This window comes from Otolemur garnettii, unplaced genomic scaffold (assembly GCF_000181295.1).
Source record: "Otolemur garnettii isolate 467f Iridium unplaced genomic scaffold, OtoGar3 scaffold00152, whole genome shotgun sequence".
Classification (NCBI taxonomy): Eukaryota; Metazoa; Chordata; class Mammalia; order Primates; family Galagidae; genus Otolemur; species Otolemur garnettii.
The window spans coordinates 603,750-614,359 of record NW_003852547.1 but is presented as its reverse complement, the minus strand read 5'-3'; the positions used below and the strand labels follow the sequence as shown (position 1 = coordinate 614,359).

General features: G+C 52.2%; 3 protein-coding genes across 4 annotated transcripts in view; 1 reads left to right on the top strand and 2 right to left on the bottom strand.

Annotated features, from left to right (window-relative positions):
• The window catches only part of TMEM145 (transmembrane protein 145), a 9,879-nt gene extending 9,516 nt beyond the window's left edge, over nt 1–363 (bottom strand). Inside the window, exon 1 of the mRNA XM_003799475.1 lies at nt 198–363. Within this exon, the coding sequence (XP_003799523.1) occupies nt 198–317 (120 nt within the window). The 5' untranslated portion in view covers nt 318–363. The remainder of the gene's footprint in view (nt 1–197) is intronic.
• A 2,816-nt stretch (nt 364–3,179) lies between these two features.
• On the bottom strand, nt 3,180–4,347 carry PRR19 (proline rich 19). Its single transcript, XM_003799478.1, has 2 exons — nt 3,729–4,347; nt 3,180–3,643 (listed from the first exon to the last, which is right to left on the bottom strand). Exons 1-2 carry the CDS (start codon nt 4,345–4,347, stop codon nt 3,180–3,182), a joined length of 1,083 nt encoding a protein of 360 aa, XP_003799526.1.
• Nucleotides 4,348–7,537: 3,190 nt separating this feature from the next.
• Nucleotides 7,538–10,037, top strand: PAFAH1B3 (platelet activating factor acetylhydrolase 1b catalytic subunit 3). Of its 2 annotated transcripts, none has more exons than XM_012811209.2 (6): nt 7,538–7,604; nt 7,863–7,956; nt 8,148–8,237; nt 8,896–9,012; nt 9,087–9,209; nt 9,712–10,037. In XM_012811209.2, exons 2-6 carry the CDS (start codon nt 7,879–7,881, stop codon nt 9,997–9,999), a joined length of 696 nt encoding a protein of 231 aa, XP_012666663.1. In that variant the 5' UTR covers nt 7,538–7,604; nt 7,863–7,878; the 3' UTR covers nt 10,000–10,037. The 2 variants fall into 2 exon arrangements, with proteins under 2 accessions (XP_012666663.1, XP_012666662.1); XM_012811208.2 differs by having other exon boundaries at nt 7,555–7,663.
• Nucleotides 10,038–10,610: the final 573 nt, after the last annotated feature.

The following is a 10,610-nucleotide window of genomic DNA, read 5'->3' as shown; positions in this document are numbered from 1 at the left end:
CCTCCTCCTCCTCCATATCCCCCATCCAGCCTCGACCCTGGCCCAGTCCCCCATCGCCCCTGGCCTCATGCCCCCATGGACCCTCCGGGTCCTCTGGGAGGGGCGGCAAGGGGCGGGGCGGCACCCTCTCCCTCTGCTCCTCGGCATCCCCCAACCCATGGCCAGACAGGCTGCTGGGGAGGGTTCGGCGTGCTCACCTCCTTGGAGCTGAGGTTGCCCCGCACGTACTTGGCCCGGGCACGGGGGGGCAGTGACAGCAGCAGGAGCAGCAGCGGCGGGAGCAGGCGGCGCAGCGCGGGCACGCGCGGGGGCTCCATTCCGCCCGCTTTGGCCCGGGCTCCGCTTTTGCTCCCGCTCCGGCCGGGCGATGGAGGCGAGAGCGCGCATGCCGGCCAATGCGCGCCCCCGATTAAAGGGGCCGCGGGTGCTGCGCTCCCCAACCTCTCCTCCAGGATGGCCCACCCTGGGTTCCTACCCTCTTCACGTGGGATAAGATGCTCATCTTCTGTCACCCCGCCCCTATGTTCCCCTCCTGAGCATCACGAATACCTCTAGTTCCCAGCGTCTTAAACTGAACTCCCATTCTCCATACCTCCTCTATACTGCCTTCAGGGAATGGCCCACAACCCTTAGACCTTTACTGTCAGGGCCTCACCCCACCCCACCCCCATTTAGTCCCCAAACTATTCTTTGATTGCCCATCCCCGCCCCATGACAGCCACCTCCAGCTGTATCCACCCCAGAGTTGCCTCTTTCCAGATAAGATGGACCAGTGGAAGTGCCCACAGAGGCACAGAGAAGGCAAGCTGCTCATTCTGGGTTACACAACACTGAGGCAGTAGAGCACTCAGCACAACCAGCATACCCCACTGCCTGACCCTGACCTGTCACTGCTTACCAGAGTGTGAAACTGGGTTGCTGTGAGACAGAGAGGTGATGATGTGAGATATCCAAAGCATGACTCTGAAATAACTTGTCTGGGTTCAAATCCCAGGCTCATCCGTACTTGCCACTCACCCACCATAAGACCTCTACCAAGTTATTCAGCTTAGTCCTTTCTATGCTGGCGTGAACCCTACAGCTTCCCAGTGGGCAACAGGAAGCCCTACAAAGGCTTCCCAGAGCAGAGTCCAAGCTGCTCAGCTTGATTTGCCTGATCAGAATCCTAACAAATATTTCTAGCTTCCTCATCCCCTCCACTTCAGACAATTTGGGGGCTGCACAAAATACCATTTTTAAGCCAAGGGACTAAGCCAAGAAACGAGTGGAAGACTTCCTTTTTTCTTCCTCATAGCCTGGACCAGGGGTCCTCAAACTTTTTAAACAGGGGGCCAGTTCACTGTCCCTCAGACCGTTGGAGGGCCGGACTCTGGGCCCTGGGACAAGTTGGCTGATAAACAGGACAGGCAGCAGGGGCCAAAACACCCGGTGGGCTGGATAAATGTCCTCAGGGGGCTGTATGTGGCCCACCGGCCATAGTTTGAGGATGCCCTGGCCTGGACAATAGTTCAATTAAAGATTTTCAATGAGGCATAGCACCTGTAGTTCAGCGGCTAGCGCACCAGGCACATACAACAGAGCTGGCGGGTTCAAACCCAGCCCTGGCCTGCCAAACAACAACTCCACCAAAAAATAGCCAGATGTTGTGGCAGGCGCCTATCGTCCCAGCTACTTGAGAGGGTGAGGCAAGAGAATCGCTTAAGCCCAAGAGTTTGAGGTTGCTATAAGCTGTGATGCCACAGCACTCTACCAAGGGTAACACAACTGAGACTGTCTAAAAAAAAAAAAAACAAGAAAAAAGAAAGACTTTCAATGAAGAATGTGGACTCCGTGAAGAAGGGGTGTGTCTGCTACTTGGCCAGTTGTTGCCAGGAGGGATTGTAGGTCTGCTGCTGGAACCCTTTTTTTTTTTTGTAGAGATAAGAGTCTCACTTTATTGTCCTCAGTAAAGTGCCGTGGTATCACAGTGGCTGTATCTTTAGAGAGGGGCTGGAGGTCCTGGGTAGAGGATCTCTGAGTAACTGCCCTGGGGTTAGTCCACATGCATCTATTTACTCACTCAAAAAGTAATCAAAAGAGGATGAATTGATTCATCTCGTAACACTGCAAGGCAAGCCTTTTTTAATTTATTTATTTAGAGACAGAGTCTCACTTTGCCACCCTCAGTAGAACGCCCTGACATCGCAGCTCAAGCAACCTCCAACTCCTGGGCTTAGGTGATTCTCTTGCCTCTGCCTCCTGAGTGGCTGGGACTACAGGTGCCCGCCACAACGCCCAGCTATTTTTTTGTTACAGTTTGGCCAGGGCCGGGTTTGAACCTGGCACTCTCGATATATGGGGCCGGCACCCTACCCACTGAGCTACAGTCACCACTCCCCCGCCCCTTTTTTAAAGAGAAGCCAGAAATGCTTTAAAAAAAAAAAAAAACTAATTTGTAACAGTCAGCAATTGATCCAAACATTTAAAAAATTGTGGGTGAAAGAAAATATCCTGCAGGCCAGATTCAACTCTGTTCTGCCACTTCTACTCTGAGCCAGCACATATACCATTCCCAGTGCCCATCAGACCAGGAACCCTCAAGGGCAGGCCCAGATGTGACTCACTCTAGGTCCCAGCATGGTGTAGCAATTTTCTGTGGGGAAATGGTCCTACATCCACTATTTGCCCTCCTCCAGGCTTTGCACATGCTGTTCCCTTTGCCTGAACATTCTTTTCCTCTTCAAATAGCAAGTTTCTACCAATCTTGAAAAATGCAAGGTCTGTGTCAGCTCCTCTGTGAAGATTTTCATCACTGGGATATAGTCATCACTCCCTCTTTGGACTCCCCCAATCCCTGCACAAGAGGTTCTCTCCTAGACACAACCACTGGAGCTGAGAGTCTCATGAGGACAGGGCCTTTGTCTCACTCACTCTGAGGCCTCAGCACTCCCTCTGGAGTATGTGTTAGATTAATTGAAGCCCAAAGTTTCCCCATCCTGCTTGTACTCCCTTAAACCCTAGGAAAGTGCCAAGTGATAGTACCTTCTGCTCCATCTTGGACCCAGAACTCAGAGCTAAGGAAAGCTGCTCTCCTGGGTCAGTAGTGACTCACTGAAAATCTAGAGGACCATGAAGAAGGTACTTTATTGAGGTGACTGGGAGTAAAAGATACCTGCACCCAGCCCTAGCTTTAACTCCCCTCAGTACAATCTCATGGGTGGAAAGGACCATGCTTCTGGACTGCTCTGGGCCACCACCCAGGAAAGGCTGGGAAGTGGAGCAGGAGGGCTAGGGCTCCAGTCCAGGGCAGAGGTTCGGGGCAACAAGGGTGATGGTGGATGAAGCAGGGGCCGAGGTGGGCCAACCCCCCAGGGTCGGGGAGTGGGTGGTGTGGCCACCAGCCAGATGCTTTTCAGTAGGTCAAAGGCTGTTGGGGGGCCCAAGGCTGCACCAGATGGCGAAGGCAATGAGAGCAAGGGGGGTGGCCAGGGACCTCTTGGTGGTGCCAGGCTCACCCTATGCGTAGTGGGAGTGCTGGAGGTGTGAGGCATGGTGAAGGTGAGCTCCTTTGTCCCCTGTGGCCTTTTCTGCCCTGTGGCCTGGTCAGAGCTGTTAGTCCAGGAGGGTGTCATCCTTCGCTTCTCAGAGCCCTGAGGCTTGGCCCCTAGCACAGGGAAAAGAAGCATAGGGAACAGCTGAATTAACATAGAGAAGGGAAAGGGGAGTGCAAGGGCAGGAGAAAGGCTCACCTGGCAAGGGTGGCTGGCAGTCCCGAAGCACCAGGGATAGGTTGGGCACACAGCCATGACAGGCCTGTAAAGTGCCCACAATGGCATCCCTGGCCTCTTGCACCAGGTTCCTCCTAGGGAAGGCCTGTGGCAGATTCAGCTGGCATTGCAACTCCCTCAACAGCTGCCCCACACCAGGTGGCTCTAGGGATCTAGGTGGCCCTGGGCCTGAGCCTCCAGGTATCTGATTCTCCTTGCCCCTCGACTGTAGGGCTGGTTCTTGCACCTTGCCTGGGCTTGGGGAGAGCTTGGTGGAGAGTGGGGTAGTGTCTGGCTCCAGGACTCCACTGCTAAGCAGCCGTGCCACGTCCAGGGATTTCACCTCATGGTTGAAGAGACCCCGGTGCTCCCGGCTCAGCCGGCCTTGTGTTATGACCACACATTTGGGGGCAATAGGGGCCACAGGATCCCGGAAAGCCGCAGGTGGATCCCGACTGGTCACAGGAGGATTTTGACGGGCCAGTGGCCGGAGACTGCCCACCAGGGCCTTGTTCCGTTCTCGCCTGGTCTTCTGACGGTGGACACGACCAGGTTTCTCAGGCCGCTGGAAAGGCTGGGGGGCTGGGCCCCGGGGGTCCATGGTGTCCTGGAAGATGAAGATTATGAGCATGCAGATAAGTCAGGGTACATAACAAAGTGATCGAGAGGAGATGGATGGTTTGGGGTGAGGTGGGAATGCCATCTATATAGAGAGACAAGATGTGAGAAAGGAAGTGGGCAGAGAGTGACTGCAGGTAGGATGAAGTCAGGATCAAGATGATTTAACAGGAAGAGGGCAGGGAATAAAGTGTTATTGGGAACAAAGATATGGGGAAATAGTTAAAAGACGGCATACGGGAAATGGTCATGAACTTGGAGGGATGTGGGGACCGGAAAGGGATTCTGAGAAAACGGAGAAATCCAGGAAATATAGGACAATACAAAAAGTGGAGAGAAATGGTAGAGAAAGAAAAGCAGGAGAGAGAACACTGCAAGTCTGGAATGCCTGAAAACAACTCTGAAAAACAGAAAGCGAGGCAAAGGAACTAACAAGGATAGGGCCTGGTTGTGAGCGGAAGCCTAGGGTAGGAAAGGAAAAAGGGTGGGGCAGTTGAGGTAAGGCAGAGGGGCAGAGAGAAGGGGGTGAGGTACAGATGATGGGGACAGCGTAGAGGAAAGGCACCTCACCCTCTCCTGCCCCAACGAACCCCACCCGCCTCCTGCCACACGTGGCTGTGGGGCGCAATGGCTTTTTTTCCTCCGTGATCCCAGCTCTCGAAGTGCCCTGGCACTCTTCTCGGCCTCAATCGCACCACACGCATGCGCATACCCTTCCCATGCCCTTTGGCTTCTCGGCTTTGAGAGAGGATAGAAGCCCAGCTGCACGTGCCTAAGGCCCTGAATGCCGGTTATAGCCCCGCCCTCCCAGCCTCACTTTCAGAAACTTCCCTCATTTGGCCTTAGTACCTCCCATCCACCAATTGGTAGTAAGGTTCACTAGGTCCGCCCCCCTCCTAAGTGCTGATTGGTTTAGACAGTTACTGGCGCTCTTTCTCTGGAGGACGAGACAAGGCCAGGCGGCAGGCGGAGAGGGGTCCGGGTAACTCTTTGATTCAACCGGCCCCTCGCTAGGGAGTCATCCCCATATGATAAGTATACTGTTAACCAGGCGTGGTGGCTCACACCTGTAATGCTAGCATCTTGGGGGGCCAATTCGGAGGATCTTTTGAGCCCAGGAGTTTGAGGTTGCAGTGAGCTATCACGATGCCACTGCACTCTAGCCTGGGATAGATAATGTCTCAGAAAAATAAAAAATAGAATTAGTATAGTGTGATTCAGAGCTAGACTAGGTTCAAATGCCCAAACTGGCACATTTTTGCTGAGTGATCTTGGAAACGTTTGTAATTATTCAGAGACACAGTTTCCTACTCTTCAAGATGACTCTGCTAATAGTATCTCCAGAGACATGAAATGAACCAGTACATCTGAATGGATGCCTGAAAGATTTGTATCTCACTAAGCTTTGCTTAGCAAATGACCCTCTAACTCTCCAACTTACCTGTCCACACTTGTTCCCTCAGGCTTTGACATCACATTTGGTGAAGTGGCTCACCAAATTGCCTGTAATTCCAGCAATTTTGAGCCCTGACTTTGGAGACCTCCAGTTTTTGGTGTACTCCAGCCTGCTGACAAAGCAAGAAGTACCTATAAAATTAATTAACAATAAATAAATCAAGCCATTCCAGGGTATTCACCATACACTAATAAGAAATCTATCTCTGGCGTGGCACCCTGGCTCACATCTATAATCCTAGCATTCTGGGAGGCTGAAGTAGGAGGGTTGCTTGAGCTCAGGAGTTTGAGACCAGCCTGAGCAAAAGCAAGACCCTCCCCCATCTCTACTAAAAATAGAAAAATTAGCTGGGCATTGTGGCATGGGCCTGTAGTCCCAGTGACTTTGGAGGCTGAAGCAGGAGGATCTCTTGAGTTTGCTATGAGGTAGGCTGATGCCATGGAACTCTAGCCTGGGCAACAGACAGAAACTGCCCCCCCCCCAAGCGATATTATCCAGGTGTCTTTCCTTTCTGTTTTCTCAATCTTATCTTTCAAACCCAGCTCAGATGCCACTTCTAGGGAACCCCTAGCACTAAGTCCTGCTCCTGCTTCTTACCCAGAGGTCCTCTAGACCTCCCTCAACACAACATTGACCCTTCCACATGGACAGTTCTGTGTTTGCATCTTGGAGACACTTGGACAAGGCCAGCATCTGGCCCAATCATTTTATTTGTTCAGCAAGTGCTTACTGAGCAGTCACTGTGTGTCATTCCTGGGAAGTTGATTGAAGTAAAACATAAACACAATTAAGTAAGATTCTTTGTTCACAAAGGGCAGAAGTTTTTTTAAATATATAATAAATTTTAAAAGACAATGAAGACTTATCTCTATGTCTCAGTACTAATCTATCTAGAAGGAATGAAAGAAGATTCAGCGGAGAGTGAGGCTACAGGAAGATGAGCAGGATGTTTAGCTGGGAGTGAGACCCCCCACGTATTCCCAGCAAACAGGGAGATCTGAGAAGACATTGAGGTTTGAAATTAATTTGGGGTGAGGAGGAGGGGTATGACCCTAGGTGGCCTTGGCTGTGGATGTGTTTCAGAACTATCACGAAGTTGAAGTTCATGTTGTTGGTTGGCTCTGAATTTAGAGAGGGAAGCAGAGGCCACACAGAGATCTGCAAGATGATCTGTGGATGAGGTGCCAGGCAGAACCTGGGCCGTGCAGGCGTCTCTAATTTCCTTTCCCTTTCGGTACCTTTTACCTTCCACGCAGGTCCCAGGTTGTCTTGAAGCAAAGATAAATAGTTTAGATGTTATGCCACACAAAAAAACTGTTTTGGGTAAGGGAAGCCCACAAGAAGATAGGCTCACTAAAACCCTGACACTGCCTTAGTATGTCTTTTTAGAACTGAATCTCTAATCCCATTTTGCTATCTTCCTTTTCTGTCCCCCGCATCTGTAGAAAATGGGAGCGTCGCCTCCTGGCATGGTGCAGATGAGCCACCCCCTCAAGGCATCCAAGAATGGACTCGTCTACTCGCTCCCCTCCCCCCACCACGTGAATGGAGCACACCCCTCCCCAGTAGGTGGTCCCTTCCTCGCATTTCTCGCTCCACAGCAAATGGTTTCTTCCTCTTTGGAACGGAGCTAGTTTTCCCCGCCCACTCTCAGCTCTGCAGGTATTTCGCTCCTCCCCGTGACGCCAGTGGGTGGTTTCTCCCTCCTCCCCTCGGCGGGTGCTTGATGGTCTCGCCTCCCCGAGTCTCACTGTTCCGAGGCGCTCCAGCCGTGGCCACTCTGGGTGAGTCAGGGGCACCGGCGGGAAGCGCTGGACGAGCCCACTCCGCGGCCGCCGTAGGGGTAAGCGCGGGTTCCCAACTCAACCTGCCTCCAAAGTGAAGGTTTTCGTCCCAGGGGAGGAGGCGGAGCCCAAGATCTGCCTTAGTCCTTACCCCGAGTGCGCGCGTTGGACGGTCCTTTGTTGCCTAGAGAGGTAGGGGTGGGCGTGGTGGAGCATCTCCTCTGGGAGCATTGCCAACCTCTCTCTTATACCTTGAAGGAGCTGCGGAGTCAAGATGAGCGGAGAGGAGAACCCAGCCAGCAAGCCCACGCCGGTGCAGGACGTGCAGGGCGACGGGCGCTGGATGTCCCTGGTGAGCGCTCCCTCCTGGGTTACTCAGGATTCTGGGTCGAGGGGAGGGGCGTGGGCTCCGGAGAACGGTGGATTTGTGCTGCTCTATCAGATTGATAAATTGAGGGCGGTTGGGGTGGTGCTGCCTAAGGAAGCGGGTTGGGCTGGCCCAGGGGAACGCACCTGCCACTGACTCCCTGTGCGTCTTTGTAGCACCATCGATTCGTGGCAGACAGTAAGGATAAGGAACCTGAAGTCGTCTTCATCGGAGACTCCTCAGTCCAGTTAATGCACCAGTGCGAGGTGAGGCCCGTCCCTCTCCTCTTCCCCCGACCCAGGCCTGTGCCGTCACTGAGAGATCTGGACCAGGACCCGGGCTGGGTGTGGGATACCAAATGGCCTCAGGTAGCCAAAAATCTTGGTGTACGTTGTAATATTATATTGAGAAGGAAATATGTGTCCCAACTTTATTTAAGTGGATTTGGGTATACTAAGACTGGTAATGAGGCTTTTCTGCCTTAAGGCGAGGCTCTTTATTGTTCATTTTAAATAGTGCACAGCCCTATTGGGTTTACACAAAGCTGTAGTCTCTTTACATGAAGGGAAGGTCAACCATATACAAAGCAGGCTCAATGAGAGTATCTTTCCAATGGGTGATGTTCAAATGTAATAGTTTTCCTCAACATAAGTTTTAGCTGTCATGGTACTGGTTCAATGTATGGCTCAAGTAGACTGAGTTTCCATAAAGTGAATCTTGCTTCCAGGGGGTATGGTTTAAAGTGGGACTATAGTAGGTGTCCATGAAGTGAGTTTTTGCCATACAGGGTTTACTTTAGGTGCGATGTCACCAGAATGGTTCCATATAGCAAGGTTCTTCCATAATGGCATCTGGTTAGCACGTGGGCAAAGTGTTGCTCCATGCTGACAGTGCCCCTGTGCCCATACCACTTCTTGCCCACAGATCTGGCGGGAACTCTTCTCTCCTCTGCATGCCCTTAACTTTGGCATTGGTGGTGACAGTACACAGCATGTACTGTGGCGGCTGGAGAATGGGGAGCTGGAACATATCCGGCCCAAGGTGAGTAGATATTAGGGCTCTAAAGCGTGTTTTGGCTGTCCCATTACCACCATGTCATGGCCCTCTTTCCACAGATCGTGGTGGTCTGGGTGGGCACCAACAACCATGGACACACAGCAGAGCAGGTGGCTGGCGGCATCAAGGCCATTGTGGAACTAGTGAACAAGCGGCAGCCTCAGGCCCGGGTCGTGGTGTTGGTGAGAGACTGGGAGGGTGGGAAGGAAAGAAGGGTAGTGGCCTGGGACTCCTCTCAGATGCAGCCCCAGCCAGCATGGTTCTGGGCAACTTGCCCTAGAATAGTGGCTTTCGGGCAAAAATTTCACATGGGAGGTTGCTACACCCTTCACAGTGGCTGTGGTTGAGGACACATTCAGGGACAGGGACCAATGAGCCCTTTTTTCCTAAGGACTGCTAGAGATTCTGGGGATATGAAAGAACTCAAAAGAACCACTTGAGTAGCCAAAAGTTGTCAGGTACCTGGGGTGAATCTAGGTTCCATCACTTAGAAATCGGACATGTAAAAGAACGGATTAGCCCTTTGCCATGATGGCACCATTTTTCTGAGTGATACTGGAAAGAGCTGGCACCCAGAGTTTCTTGCTGAATGGTGCCAGAGACATGGTATTAGGAACTACCTTTCCACCTTCTCCACTTTCCCATCACTGGTATATTCTCCTTAATCTTGGTGTTCCTCCTCAGGGCCTGCTTCCAAGAGGCCAGCATCCTAACCCACTTCGAGAGAAGAACCAACAGGTGAATGAGCTGATTCGGGCAGCATTGGCTGGCCACCCTCGGGCCCACTTCCTGGATGCTGACCCTGGCTTCGTACACTCAGATGGCACCATAAGCCACCATGACATGTATGATTACCTGCATCTGAGCCGCCTGGGCTACACACCTGTCTGCCGGTCCTTGCACTCCCTGCTTCTGCGTCTGCTGGCCCAAGACCAGGGCCAAGGTGTTTCCCTTCCAGAGCCCACACCCTAAACATTCTACCTTCCCGCATTAAATTCTTCTTCCACAGTCTCCTGTTTCCTAGTATGTGGTCAAGCCTGCTGAGTACCACCACCAGATGCTTTTCATCTGTGACCTGCAGTTCTGTGGGGTGGTTCTATTTCTACACAAGGCAGATGTCACATCCATCAAGGAATTCTGGTTTTGCACTCAGGTGAATTAACATTATTCACAATAGCGTGCTTCAAGCAGGTGCTACCAATCAGTAAACAATAGGTGGGACTAGCTTACCAGTACTACCCCATAGGAGCAAAGTCAAGCAAGAAATTTGGGGACATAGTAACCCAGTGTAGTCAAGCTTACTGTATGCTGTCCCTCTAGTCTCTGCATGTGCTGTTCCCCTTACTGGAACTTATGCTGCTCTGGCCCTAGCTTAGATGTCACTTCCTATATTCCTCCCATGCCAGGTGTAGGTATCTGTGTCTCCACCAGTGTTCAGTGTTTCCAGGTGTTGAGTGGAAGGGGTGTTCCCCTGGAGAGACTCCTAGTCTGCCATGCTGGCCCAGACCACATGGGGGCAGCAGGACTCAGGATGAATGAATCCCCACCCAGTGTGGCCTCTATGCTGGAACCTCAGTGGCAAA